This window comes from Apteryx rowi, unplaced genomic scaffold, assembly GCF_003343035.1.
Source record: "Apteryx rowi isolate R43461 unplaced genomic scaffold, aptRow1 scaffold_186, whole genome shotgun sequence".
Taxonomy (NCBI): Eukaryota; Metazoa; Chordata; class Aves; order Apterygiformes; family Apterygidae; genus Apteryx; species Apteryx rowi.
Window position 1 is genome coordinate 1,054,974 of NW_020448152.1, and position 15,084 is coordinate 1,070,057.

General features: G+C 40.7%; 1 protein-coding gene across 3 annotated transcripts in view; it reads left to right on the forward strand.

Moving 5' to 3' along the window:
* Nucleotides 1-12,776, forward strand: part of LITAF (lipopolysaccharide induced TNF factor) — a 102,569-nt gene extending 89,793 nt beyond the window's left edge. For 2 of the 3 annotated variants that reach the window (XM_026061841.1, XM_026061842.1), the window contains 3 exons: nt 10,277-10,459; nt 10,861-11,017; nt 11,339-12,776. In XM_026061841.1, the coding sequence (XP_025917626.1) occupies nt 10,282-10,459; nt 10,861-11,017; nt 11,339-11,447 (444 nt within the window). In that variant the 5' untranslated portion in view covers nt 10,277-10,281 and the 3' untranslated portion in view covers nt 11,448-12,776. Of the gene's footprint in view, nt 1-7,925; nt 8,056-8,392; nt 8,515-10,276; nt 10,460-10,860; nt 11,018-11,338 lie in introns of those variants that run through there. The other variant, XM_026061840.1, reaches the window with a different exon arrangement.
* Nucleotides 12,777-15,084: the final 2,308 nt, after the last annotated feature.

Sequence of the window (15,084 nt, forward strand, 5' to 3'; positions counted from 1 at the left end):
GGGCAGGGCGGGCGCCGGGCCGGAGGCGCCGCTTTCCTCGCGGAGCAGCTGTGTGCGGGAGCAGCGGGAGCCGCGGTTCTCCCGCCCGGCCGCCCGGCCCCGAGCGGGGCTCTGCGGGGTCGGTTCCTCGGTAGCGACGTAACGTGTTTAGCGCCTGTGACCTTCTCTGCTAAGGAGGCCGGAGCGCGTAGCGCGAGGCCTGTTGCGCCAGTATAAAACTCTTTATGGCCACCGTGGCATTGGCTGTCTTTTTAAAATAATCATGTACAAAAGCCCGTTCATTTATTTATTTAATTATTGTTACTGAGTTTTATTGTTCCACAAACTTCTGAGAAATTCGCACAACTTTAACGTAACATTTCTCAGCAGGTTGGAAAAGAAGGAAAAGTTACTATCCTGAGTTCAGATAACCAAGATGGTGACCTGAACAAATACCGGGTTATTGCTACGCTCTGAAAAAATCCTGAGTGCACTGATAAACCTGTATATCCTGCCTGCTTGTTTAAAAAAAAATAGCCTTCAATCTGCGTTAAATTCCAGGTGCTGCTGAACAGCGGTTGTCCTAAACTCTGCTGTGAACGGAGCCCCTGTAATTATCAGTGTTGTTGAAGAACAGTCTGGTATTTCTAGGGAAGACGACTGAGTAGGAATTGTACAAACAGGTTAAATCATGTCAAATCTTAGCAAGAGATAAAGAGTGAGGGAAAGACAACAGTATATTTCCTTGGCCAGTCTGTGTTAGGAAATCTGCTTTTGCAAGCTATTCTTTCCTGGTTCTTTTTTTATACCAAGTAGGTGGGTTATTACCTTCTCTTTCCCATGTCCCCAGGCTAAACTTTACCTACTGCCCAGGATTGTGAGATGTGTGTTTGCTGTGGGTATATGCAGTAACAGTTCAAATACCTGTTCAAAGTTGACATTTAAAGCAGAAGGGACAGTAGCAAAACTGTTGAAAAGTAAGTTGGGGTTTGCCTCCACAATACTGAATATTCTGAAGACGTTGCTTTGTAATCCTCATGTCATTCTGGGCTTTCTTAAAGAACTTCTGTTTTGATAGGTAACTTAAAGGGACTGATACTTGGTTTTATTTTTGTACCATTGCTTTCTGTGGCACTTGATACAGATAAAGTCATCTGTGCTTCAGAATCACAACTTCTTAAAAAAAAAAAAAAAAAAAAAAGGGGAAAGAAGAGAGGTGGTCGTAATGCCAGTGATGCTGCCAAGTGTGCTGAAGACCTGAGACCTGTTTAGATGTCTTAAAAAAAAAGAAAAAAGTCATTTTTAAATAGAACCAGCTGTCCAAAACTAGTGGCAAGAAATGAAAAATGCAACATCATTTTAAAATAAGTACTGAACATAAATATCAAGACTAGAACTGTTTGTGCTGGAAATTATGACCTTGGTTAGTTACCATTTTGAATTCTACTAAAGGGTGTAGATTTTTTTAGAAGTTGTTCTTCAATAAAGCAGAGATGATTATTGTCTTCAATTTTACAGTGTCTGTACAGCAGAAGTAACTGTCGTTAAGGGCAAATAAGCATTCAAGTCTGTGTTTTAGTCACCAGGGGAAACCTTTTTTTTCTGAAGAAAACAGGAGCTCAGTGGCTTTTAAAAATGTAGTTTTGGAATATGTGGTAATTACTTTAATAAGTAAATATTTTCAAAAACCTACTGAGTTTAGTCATCTTTGATTGCTTTCTTTTTCCCTTTCTTCCACTTGTCCAAGTCGTAGTGCTAGTATGATAATTCTGTGAAACCGCCAAGAACCATGCCTGTCTTCAGGGAAATTACGGTTTGCCACAACTGCTGTTTGTGCATACAGTGCACCTGCAGCCGCGTTTGTCCGTCCATGCCAGGACCGCTGTCTGTCCTAGCTATGCTGCTGCTTCTAGTTCCAAACTGGACTAAACACCCAGCTCCCTTTCTAATTAGCCTTTCTGCATTTCTGCTTGTTCAAATGGGAACACCGAGGGACTGCTGATATGCATAAACATTGCTGAGGTTTACGGATGTATTACTGTGATTCCAATGCAGATTAGTTTGTTAGTCCTGTGTAAGCTAGGGCAGTGAACAAGCTCATGACAAGTTCTTCATAGAATTTTTTGTGAGTTTTGCTGAAGTCCTGCTGAAAGCTATGTCATATAAGCAACGTAATCAGCAGTATTCCGGAGATTTTTCTTTTTCTGCATTCCAAGAAGGAAGAAGAGACTTCTGTAATTGTGAAGGAAGCTTGTGCAGTGAGTCTTGCATATACTTTGCATTAATTGACAGACTCTCCAGCACTAGTCAAATAATATATAAGCCTGAAATTCTGTTTGTTTGCTCTTTGGCAGCTGCTAAGTTCTCTTTAGGCATCTTTCAGTTTTTGAAAGGGCTTTTTGACGTGAGAGACAAGGTTGGAAAAGGTGAAAAATCAAGAGATGCTTCCTGAGGCCTGGTATAAAAATTTGAAGAATGACAGTGGAAATTTGTACAGGAATTGTCTTTGGTTAGAGAAATGCAGTCATGGATTACAAGTGAACTTGTTTCTGTTGCTTAGAAATTTTGAGCTCTAGCATTTATTTTCCTCATAGTTTGCAATCTGGAGATGTGCGTACAGAGCTTTAGGCTTGTCGTTGAAGGCTTAATGGCTTCCAGCACACTGGAACAGGTTGCCCAGAGAGGTTGTGGAGTCTCCTTCTCTGGAGATATTCAAAACCCGCCTGGATGCAATCCTGTGCAATGTGCTCTAGGCGACCCTGCTTGAGCAGGGGGGTTGGACTAGATGATCTCCAGAGGTCCCTTCCAACCTCAGCGATTCTGTGATTCTGTGAGAGATTTTGGACTGAGACGGGGAGGCAGATCTTAATAAATAGTTTAATAAATAAAATAAATAGTTTAATAGAGCAGGAGCCAGCAACAATTTTATTTTTTCTTCTTCTTGGTATGTGGACATGTGTAGGTGGTAGATATGATAAGAAAAGTAAGTGTGGCTACTAACTTCAGCAGAGGAATTGACCCGAATGACTGCAGAGATACTGAGGGTGACGGGCTGCATAACTGTGAGCTCCGTGCTCACTCCTTTGCCTGTGCGTGATAGCTGTTGGATTATTGCCCAAGCACTACCTGATAGTGCATAAAAAAGAGAAGATGGGTGGTCTTGAGGTGCAGCACTGTTGACACAGGCAGATGAAGACAGGAAGGGTGAGGTGGCAATATGAACACTATAAAACTGGTATACATTTACCAAACAGGAGTTGATAGCTGCGAACTCTAGCTAAGAAGTTACTCGTAGAAGTATATGGGATAAATATTAAGATATATAAATAGTCAAAGAACTACTTGCAGGATAATGTAGACGCGAGTATTTGGTTATGAGCTGAAGCTAAAACTTAATACAGAGTTTCTAACCATGGCAGACTGAGTTTCCAGATTATCTCGCAGAAAATAGTGAAGCAAGAAAATCAAACTTACCTTAAAACAGTCTGAAAGTCCTGTGTTATTTGCATTATGCCTTGTGAAGTATGGAAAGAAGTCAGGTCCACTAGTAGAACAGAGTTTCCTTTTTGTATCAAAATACTGATCCAGAATCTGCATTTCGCTAGGTTTACAATAGTACTTGGGGCAGAAGGAGTTTTTAATAGCTGCTACAGTTCCTGTTGTTGCTGCTGGGCTGTGTGCATTGGGATGAATTAGTGCCTCGCTGACCTGCTTGCAACCAAGCTGGCAGCAATGGGGCAGCCCAGTAATTAAGGCAGTTTTCTTGAGAACAGTCCTCAGTGAGAAAGTCCTTAAAGCAAACTGAGTTTGTTTTCTTTATAGCTGAAGATGATTCTGCTCTTGCTTCAGTTTTGTCATAATTTAGTTATTTGTTTTTAATTAGTTAGTCTTTAATGTATGGGTAAAAACAGAACTGGGCCTTTGTAATTTTTTCCTAATACAGCGACCTAACTTATATTTTCTGGATTATTAGAGAGTAATTTGGGTTGGAAGGGATCCCTGGAGGTTGTTTGGACCAACCCCCTGTTCCGGACCAACGTAGATCAAGTTGTTCAGGGCCCTTTGTGTTCCGTTTTGGCTCTGCGTTTCCTATTTCTTTTCTCATTACGGAGTTATGTACAGCCAGCTATGGTTCCTATGGGGAAGTTCTGTGTTAGTTATCTGGCTCATTTGTCATGCCTTTTGTTTCCTTCTCGTAAATATTGTCCCGTCGTAGCTCTGCTTCCTTCTGACTAATCCATTCTTTGCCTTTGTGTGCGTCACTGCAGATTGTGCAGGTATTCCCGGTGGTGCTTTCCTAGACGTAGGTCAGGTGGCACGCTGGTGCATGGCCAGCAACTTGCTGCCCTAGTAACAAATGTGTAACAATGAGCAAATCAATCCCCCCCTTTTTTTTGGTGCCAAAGATTTTTTTTTCCTTGTTGCTTTTCCACCCCCTGCCCCCAAAATGCAGTCTGTGCTGCCCTTTGCTCTTTGAGAGCAGCTTATGTAATGTCTTTCAACTTGGGGTATGTATATTCCTGGAGTAACACCGGGGAGCGGCGTGGGGAGATGTGTGAAGGAGATTATAGCCAGGAGAAGGTGGCCAGGCTGGAGGTGGAGCAGAAGGGTCCAGTGGCTGGCAGGAGTTTCTCAGACAAGCTGCGAGCTTTCAGGTTTGGATGGCAATGGCAGGGAGACGGGGGTTTGGCTATCATGCTCCTGGCAGCCGTATGCCTCTTCTGCTTTTTTTTCCTGTGTGATGCTTGCGCCCTTCCTCAGCTGAATCCCCTCATACTCAGTGCTATTGTACTGCCTCCTTCCAGCCCCATTTCCCCTACGCTGTTCCCAACGGAGGGTTTGCAGCACTGTGTTTTTCTTCATCATGCATAGAAGCTAGTATGTCCCTGCTCTGAGATCTGCTGTCTTGCAGCAAAAACAAGGATGACTTTGCACGTGACTTGATTCTTTTGGTTCGACAAATATGTCATTTAATAAAAGTCCTGAAAAAAATCAAAACTGTTAAGAAGTCTAATAAAACATTCCCTTCTGATGCTCCTCCAAGAAGTATGCTGTTCTTAATTACCTTACCACCTTGTTCTTCATGTGAATACGTAGATGTAGGCTGGCTTACTTCGTTTTACTACCCTTACTGTTTTTGCATGGCATCTTTGCTGGTGTTTGGTTCCATGTCAATAAAAACTCTCTAAAAAGCAAACAGATGTAATGCATTCAGATAAACTCACATTCAGCAACATTCCTTACAGTGGAAGATAAAAATAAACTTTGTATTTTTTTCCAAGTCATCCTAATACATTTCTTGTAACGAACTACACTCTTCTTGCTGAGAGTGCATATGTATTGATTCTGAGTTTTGGAATGACATTCTGTGAAAGTAGAAACAGATGGGGTGAGATGTTGGGTCTGGTTTCGTGATCTACTTGTGGGCCCGCACATGAATGTTCTTGCCGTCTCCCCTTGTACCCTGGTAATTATGCTACTGTGTGGCCAGTGAACGGATGTGGCTGGGAACTCACTCTGTAGTGGTACACAGCCGGAGTGGCGAGTTCAAACTTTCCCGTAGCTAACTAAATTTATCTTTCATAAAGGTTTCTTATAACTGACATAAAAGTTTTAGTTTAAATCAGAATGTATTTTCTTTATACTGACATTCCAATTTCAAAAATACTTTAAGCAAATACAGACATAACTACTGAATTTCAAGGGGGCTGTTTAAAAGCAAGACCAGCCTTTTGGAACTCTACCTGAGTGGCTAAGGGAGGTTTCAAATGAGGAAAATTGTTCTGTAAGGTACTATATTCTACATTCTCAGTAAAACCAGTGTCTTATACTGAATTAGAGGTAGGTACCAGCCTCCGATTTGACTGCACAGCAAGAGGGATCACACTACAGGTTTTGTTTCCTCCAGTTTCCCGGTGACAACATTGCATCTAGTTTTCTGCGGATAAGCTCAGTGGTGTGTTAGTGCAGAAACTGAACAGCCCTACCGATAAGAGGCAGAAATGTTTTCTAACCACAGTTATCCTTGAGATGATGTTGCTGTTGTCTGAGTACTTCTATGGAATCCGTTTCTACTAGACTGTTGTGGAGGTCAGAATACCAGCTGAGATTAAAAGAAAAAAAAAGATGCCTAATGATTCATCTCTAAGGGTAGGTTAAGGCGTGAATGATTTGACCTGTCTTTCCACTTTTGACTTGTTTCCCCTCTCCCAGTTCTGTCTCTGTCCTCGTGCAAAAGGTACTTTTCTGCATTCTTAGAATACGCATTTTCATCCTGTCTTCAGAAAAAGGCTGCAATTTTATACTACATGCTAAAGTGACCTGGGCATGATCAAAAAATCTCTGCTAAGATGGGTAATACATTCTGTGCTTTAAAAAGCGTTAATGAATATATACTAAAATGTGGGCATGGAGAGGACAATTCATAGTTTTGGTGTTTATTACTAGGTGGAGATACATGAAAGGAGTGGGAGCCAGACTGACCCTGGCTGAGCCACCTCATGAACGGAGTGGGAGGAGGGAAGGGGAACATGGCTGCAGCTCTGTGGCTTTTTCCATCTCTCTTTATTTGGGAGCAAGACACAGATAAGAGCCCCCTTCTATTCTTAAAAGTAAATTTGCCCCTTGGGGGGAAGGGAGTCTTGACTACATTTCCCCTTCTAGGAAAGAGAATGGCATAAGTTAATGCATGAATGTATATTATCTGGCAGATGTAGCATGAATAGGTTATCACAGGGCAACCTGTTATTGTTTCAGGCATGTTAAGTGATATCTATGTAGTTTCTGGACTGTTACAAACATACGTTCTTCTTTATTTTCCCTGTAATGTCTGTGTTCACCTTGATGAAGAAGGTCAGAGTAAGATTGCTGTCTTCCACATCTACACCAGATTTTACAATTTGCCATTTGAATTAGTACTCGGAAGAAACTGCCCAGCTTTTCAGCTGTGTTGTGGGAAGATGTACTAGGGAAGGCTGTGTATATATTTAAAAAACTATGTAGGTCACAACCTAAGTATTAATTTATTACATAGATATTATGGGACAGCTCTTTTTGTCTGATGAGACGTAAACCTGATGAACCCTACTGCAATATACAGCTGCCTTTCAGTCTACTTTTAGTTCCAAGTCAAATTTTTATCCTGGCTGATTTTCTTCAGGTGTAAATCCTTGAGCCTGTGATGGAAAGCTATAAGAATCTTGGCTTTATAATGAATCCTTGGTTAGTATGTTCCTCAGATGAGTTTCCAGAAAAGTTCTGATGCACTGGAATTACTTTCTCCAATTGCAAGATAAAAGGAAAATTTAGCTTGGTGTTGTGCTTTTTTTGAGGTATAGCCTGCAAATTCCCTTGCTGTATTTAAATCAGTTTTGGGTAGAGAGAGAATTTTTGGGGGTAGAGGGAAATGTAGACCCTGCTTGTGGTTTCAAATTGTTGTATGAGTTTATAGTTTAGGAATTGACATGGGGGATTGGGCATTGGAATAAACTGAAATTTATAAGCAAAAACTGGTACATACCATTTAGTTTTGCAGTGTTCAACAGTTTCAAAAGGTTTCTGTTCCCCAGAATCCATGTGGCTTTAGTGCAGTTATAAAAGTGATGTAGAGCCACGTGCAATATCCACTCTGTTGGAGTGGAGGGTACCCATGCATCAGTCTGTCTGTAGGATTTGTAATTCACCTTCCTGGTCTCCAGCTAACATAAGTAACTAATCTAATGAGCTGGTTTCATTTGAAGAGAGTGGTTTATGAATGCTATAGCTTTTACCAGCCTTCTCACTCCATTTATGGCAACTTTGTTCTGTGTGTAGAGCATTAGATATGTGTAGAAAGGGATGAACTGGGAGGTTGCTTTGCCTCATGCAGATGTTGTTCCTCCTCAGTGTATGCTTATGACTGGGAGAAGTGCAGGCGCCTCTAATTACTTGTGATTCTTTCTCTTGAGAGAACGAACAAAAGGAAAAACATGGCGGGGAGCTGGTGTGTCCCCTCCTGGGCACAGTGAGTCAACAGCCGCCTGACTGTGCACCTGAAACACAAGAGGCTTTTGACTGAGAGCGGAAGAATGGAATGGGGTGGGTAGCTAAAGCCAGTGGTATTTGTCTTATCAAACGCACTTTCAGAAGCTGGAAGCAAAAGAGTAGTGAGAGCCTGGGTACAGAAGATAGAACTGCTCAGTTCTCCTTATGTAGTGGCATTTGGATCTGAAACTTCCAGATGTAAATGGAAACTTCTCATGTATCAGTGTGAAAGAACACCCAGTCTTGTGTGTGATGTGCTTGTTGTCTTGCAGTGTTGTATATTTGCTTTGAGATTGTTTTGATGTTTTCTGTTTGCATATATGCAACTTGCAGATGACTTCGTGGTACATTTGGCTTCCCTGATGTCTGTCGTCTTTGTCTTTTCTTACAGTCAAGTACTCGTCACCAGTCTTTCCTTCTGAATTATTTGGGCGCAGCATTTGGAAGTCTGCTTTAAGAAGCAGTTTCTGCCTCTGCCATCAGCTTCCTATTGTGCTGGTGTTTTTTAGTCAGGTTAGTCTATGTTATCTTTGAATTAGTAAATTGCTGCTGTTCTGTATGTAACTGGCTACAGTTAATAAGATGTTAGAAATTTGAGTCTTTTCTATCCTATTTGAATGTTTAAGATGCTATATCATTTCATATGTGATCTGGGGTTGGTTTCTGATTTAAATTTTTTGTTCTGTCTGCATTCAGGTATTATGCGTTAGTTGCTCTTCTTCCCAGGCATGTCTATCTCAATGATATTTTGTATAAGAATGTAGCTGTAAAACATACCACAATTAAAGTTATAAGCTGCTCTACACCTGTGCACAGATGTGGGGAGAATTGTTAGGCTGGTGTCTGGAAGACCTTGCACAAGACAGTGCATGTATCCAGCAAGCTGCCTTAATGAAAGAACCCCAGACAAACACCTTCACTGCTATTTTAAAAGGAAAGGAGAAAAAAAAAGCAGGGGAAGGGGGGGAAGAGAAACATTTACCATTGATCAATTATTACTGGCCATCAGTGTGTTTAATTCTGCAGTAAAGCATTTGTTTTAGCTGCTCTTTTAACTCTTCAGTATAAGAATATTTGTATCAAAACTTAGCAACACTTGACAGGATTCACAGTGCTAAAGAGAGAAAGCAACAAGCTTTGTGAGTAGTGCTGTATTGTTGTATGTATATATATATTTTTTTAACATTTTTTTCACTCATCCATGCTATTTCTCTTGTTCCTTTTATTCGTACTAGTTAATTTTAACTTCTGCATTACTATAAGCATATAGAATTAATGTTCCAAATACATGTTCCTCAACCCAGATAGTGTTGAATGGAAAGACTTAAGTGTATACAGAGGAATGAAACATGGAACAAAAGAGAATAGAGTGTGGTTCTAATAGAGCGATTTGATAGTCCTTAGGAGGAAGAGGAAAAGGGAGATTCTTAATTAGCATTGATGTCATGACGGAGTGTTGAACAAAGCTGGTGGGGCGAATATAGGAAGTTGGTAGAAACGCAGAAAGGGAGGACGTCTGCACTGAAACTGCAATCGTGTTTCCACTTTGGGAAAGAGCAGTGGTTGGCATTCTTATATTCTGTAATGAAATAATAAAATAATTGGTGGAGGAAAGTTGCATTAACAGACTCATTGAAATGGCAACACTTAGACATATTTGAGAGTTATAAAACATATTTGAGGGTTATAAAAACTTTGAATTGAGTTGGTCTGCTTACTTGTTTGGGGTTTCTTTTTCCTTCAGTATAAATATTTCTTCATTTCAGATCACAGCAGAAATAAATATTCTGTTTTAAATATTTGAGCTTCACCCCCAGGCAGGCTTCTGTGACTTGTCTACCACTGTGTGGTCCATGATATTTTTTGCTTTTTGAGGGGAGCTGGGGGATCTGAATTATGGTTCTTGGAGAGCTGGCAGAGACTGCTAGTTAGCTTCCTATACTAGTAAAGATGCCCAGTCTCACTGTTTTAGCATTTTCAGCAAGGAGCAGTTGTGGGAAAATGGGGGGGGGGGGGAGTTTTGTTGGTTGGTTGGGGTTTTTTTGTTTTGTTTTGTTTAAACCCTGTCCTGTGATCAGGAGGACAGTAGGAAGCAACAACAAAAAAATCGATTAATATTTAATATTTAAGAAACAAAAAAAGTCAATACATTTTTGTGGATAAGTGTGTATCTTAGTCTAGTTGTCTGCTTGCTCTCTGTCTGAATGCAGCCTATTTAGTTGCCACTTTACCTAAACAAATATTTTGTTATGCCTTTCTCTCCACTGTGTTTTAGATACAATGTCTGCTCCTAGTGGCTTCCCTTGCCCATCTGCACCGCCTTCTTATGAGGAGACAACAGGAATCAATGTTAACTATCCTTATCCCTACCCTGCCCCAGAACCTGGGCAAAGACCAGATGCAAAGGAAGTGAACCCTCCTCCATACGTTGTACAGCCTGGGCCAGTGCCTAACCCTGGTAAGCCTGAAATACTCTGCTGTACCTCACGTTGAAGAGGCATCAAGCAACTGTAGTAGGTGCTGTGCAGAAATCTAGAGGTCATGACTCACAGACGTCGCCCAATCACCAAAAAATAGTTTTGAAGGGAATAAGGTGAATAAAGTCTTATGATGCCTTGAATGTACGCTAGTATCAATAACAGCATTTGGCTTTCTGCAGTTTTTAATGCAGACTTATTCTGAAACAATGTGTTCCTCCATTAGGAAATTCCATGGTAATTTGTCATGGTCATTGTTTATTTCATTGCCCTGAGCCTCAAGTATTTCAGAGTAATAGCTGGTTCAAGTTCAGAGAAAGCTGATTAACTCTCCTTTCTTCCTTAGTTACACATTGGGTAAACACTGTGTTTCTTTGCTCAGTTACAGTTCAGACTGTGTATGTGCAGCAACCAGTAGTATTATATGACCGCCCGGTTCAGATGTGCTGCCCTAACTGTAACAAGGTGATAGTGACGCATCTTTCATACACCTCAGGAGCGTTGGCTTGGCTGTCATGTGGTGGCCTCTGCCTGCTGGGGTAAGCTGATTCACGTTTGCACTTTATATTTCTTCTATTACCTTTTATAGATTCAGGAGTAATAAGGATCTGACAGTTTCACAGCTTTGTTGCTTTCTCATTCTGTCTGGGACCTGACCTTATGCTTTGAGTAGCCCACATCTGCTCAACTCCTACAGGACCTTGATGCAGCTCTAGAACAGTCGAGTGAAGGCCCCCAAGCCATGTGTGTTCTCCCTAAAGCTTCATGACTTAAGTTTTGTGGATAGCTTCTGTAGGAAATACATTTTACCTTCTTGAGATCTGTGAGAAGTCGTAAAACAGTTTCTTTTATCTTTGCAGGTGTATAGCTGGCTGCTGCTTAATTCCCTTTTGCATTGATGCTCTCCGGGATGTGGATCACTCCTGTCCAAACTGCAAAGCTTTAATTGGTTCTTACAAGCGTTTGTAGGCAGTGTTTAAATATTGATAAAGATTGATTGCTGAGGTTTATTAGCACCTGTACAAGCCCTTTCTGAAACTTCATGGAGACTTCTGGTTGTTTCTGTGCATCATGTCACTGGAATCAATCAAAAAAAAAAAAAAAGAATGTGTATTGCTAGATGTTTGAATAAGAATTTGCTTATGGGGACTCTGACTTAGGTCTATAAAAAGGATACGCAATCTTTATGGGCCACTTAGTTCAGCACCAGTTGGTAGCGGCCAAATGTTGTCCCTTTCTGCTTTATGCAAAACAAGTTGGTCCAGTTAATGTTATCTCGGTCATGTTGCATGCTGGTGTGCTTGCTCACAGCTTCAGCACAGACCAAGAGGAGAACTTCCGAGGAGACGCCCACAGTCTCATGCTTGGTGGTGATGCCTTTGCAACAGCACTGTTAACAAACTGGCAGGGGGTCGCTCGCCTCTGGGACAGGCACCCCTCTTTGGCAAAAGAAGCAATTTGGTCCCAATGCTATCAATTGGGCACCTTTTATGAGCACTAAAATTCACTTTAAAACTTTCTCTGTGAAAAAGAACCAAACCTTGAGGCTTGTTCCTTCTTGAAGGCTGCTTTACCAAATAGTCAACTCAGGTTATTGTGCCAATGGTGTTTCCATCTAGTATCTAAATTTCCTTGCCAGTTTTGAGTCTAGTCATATCTCCACTTTGTAGTAAAGATGTTCATACAGGAGTTTTTTATAGATATTTTTTCAGATTTTTTTTTCTTTTTTACTGCTAATTTATAAGTCTGTGAAAAGTTCCCTTCTTCCCCTGCCCCAGGGGAAATTCTGATAGCATTGAAAGACTTCCTTTTACATTTACATTACATTACAAGTAAACTGATAGATTATAAACAAACCTCAGCCTTTTCTTAAGGCTAGAATTTTGCGTGCAAAACATGAATACAGGAACTGTGCTTTTACATGTTGATCTATTTGTTAATTGCTATTTCTTTGTTAAGAAGGTAACATGTTTGTTAAGGAGTTTCTCTGATGAGTATTTGGACTTGTGCTCTGATTTTTCTGAATGAAAGATAAATTCTGCTTTCAGAAACTTAACTTGGACATACTCATTTAAGACAGTGATCACAAAAATTTGGGAATGAGGCTCTGAAGGCTGAAGTATTTCACCATGTCATATAAACAGCAGGCCAGGTCCAAATACCATCTTGATGCATTGAGTAATACCTGTCTAGAAAAGGCAGTCAGATGTTTAAACATAGGCTATGATTCTAACACTGTATTAATTTGTGTAAAGGTAAAACTCTAAAATAAACACAAATAAATAAATAAACATTGCATTTATTGTTCTTGCCAAGTGTGCATCCTATATGTATTTGGCTTAAGTTAACTTTTGAAAAGTCTTTCAACACTTAATGTTTGAAATTCAGGACTTCCCTGGACCACAAATACACATTTCCAGGGCTCATGTTGTTACTTAGTTGTTCTAAACAGCTGCTTTTTGTGGATCAGTCTGCAAGTGGTTTTAAGAGCTTCTGTGCATATTTGGAAAAAGTTTCTGATCCGGTATCTCTCTGTAACACAAAGAATTTACGTTAGTAGCTACTAACTGGCAAGAGAATAACGGAGATAAAAAGCTGGTAGCTGTGTAGCTGTGGGGCTTGAGTACCCAGGGCTAGCTCGCGTTCCTGGCTGCTGCAGTTAACACCGACAGCAGCACAGTAATGCTCTTGGTGCTCTTTAAGCACCATGCTGCTCCGTTGAACTTGGGAGGTTTGGCCAGGTCAGTTGTTGTGGGATATTCTGCAGGATAAGAGGTCTGAAGCTGTAATCCAGTTTTAAATGCAGAGATCATATTATTGACAGGCTGATAGGCTTTTTCTACTCTAATGAAACAGGCACTGATCCTAACTTATGAAGGTCATATGCATTGCTGTAAAGCAATACTTTTTTTTCCCCTGGATTTCACAGAAGTACTGTCTGCCAGTTTATTGTCAGAGCAAGACAGAAAGAAACAATGAAGCATGCAATGTTTCTAAACATTTTCTTGCATGATGGGAGGATTTTAAGTTCTTTCTGTAGCCATATCAGTCTGCTTTGGACAATACTACCTTCTGTTCATTTGGTGAATAAGTCTTCAAATTGTTATTCCCTTAGTCCCCCTGTTTTTTACAAAGTGATGCTTGGAAAATCTGAGGTGATAGCGCCACAGTGCAGAAAGAACACTGACAGAGTAAATAATTATGTGGGGTTTTTTTTGTTTTATGGGCAGTCTGTTGCATCTCTTTTAATTCCTCTTATGGAATGAGAATAAGACATGTAATGTGGGTGGCTACTCCATCTAATTAAGCAATCTGCCAAAACTTTCAGCTGCCCCTTCTATGTCTTAAATTTCTGTAAATACAAAGCCTGTGTTTTATTCTTTTATGTGTATAGAATTATCTATGGAATGTGCCAAAATAACTTGCTTTGTTAAACTTTTTATAGATAGATAAATGCAGGCTATAACTGTGAAAATGCTTTTTGTTTTGTTTATGCGGAAGTTAGTGTTTGTTTTTTAAAATTGGTTGTATTTAAAATAAAAACTATCTTTTGTATCTAGTGCTTATAATTGGAAAGCCTGTTAACAGAATGTTTCCAAATATATGAATGATTGATGTATTAAAAAATTAAGTCAAGAAATGTAATTATAGAGTGAAATTTTTCAGTGTCTCACTTGGACCAGGTCTCTGATAAACAGCAGTCTCACCTACAGATACGCTGCTTACACACAGAGCCGTATTTGAAAATGTTAGAGTATCTTGGTGTCTGTGGAAGCAGGAATTTTCTTGTCTAATATGACTTCCCAAAGCAGTTCCTAAACTGTCCTTTAATAGTACTTAATGCAACAAGCACAAGACATTTAAGCATGGTGCAGATACTGAGGTAAGAAAGCAAAGAGTGTCGAGTGTGGATGGCTGATGTCTTGATGGTCCTTAGAAATATCTCTGTTCTGAACATGTCCCCTGCCCAAATGGTACGTGAAGTCCTGAGCCCGCGCTACCGAGGTAACTGCGGTTCCTGTGCCTCCCGCCCGCCTTGCCCTGTCGTCTCTCCATGCAGCACTCCATGTTTCCTGCTTTCTGGTGCCTTCGTCTGCTGCCCAAGTGCTGGGATGACTCTGCGTCATTCAAGCTAGGTGTGGAGAGGCAGAGCCTGCAGGCAGGTCGTGTGCCCCTGCCCGCACTCTTCCCTCTCCCCAGGCAAGTGTCCAAGCGAGAAAGTGGGGTGTGTGCAGGGGCAGTCGGCAGCTCTGTTGAAAGTGGGAAAAAGAGCTGTTGCCCCTGGAAGCTTCTTGTCTTTGGGGCTAAGGTGAAGACATCCGAGCTCAAGACATGTGGCTCCCAAAGACACTTCAGCATAATATATTTTTAGTCTTGATGGAATTGTTAATGACAGCAAAAAGAGTGGTGGAAGTGATATAAAAGTTACTGACATGTTTATGTCTCAAATTTATCTAATGATTGAGAGAGCGATAATGTTATTTTTCTGTAATTTAGATCCCTTAAATATTTTTCATTGAAAAATATCTGGAACTCCTTTGGGTAAAATTTTCAGTTAGAATGCAAGTAAATCCCATATAGATAGGGCTGTACTTGCATACCAGTG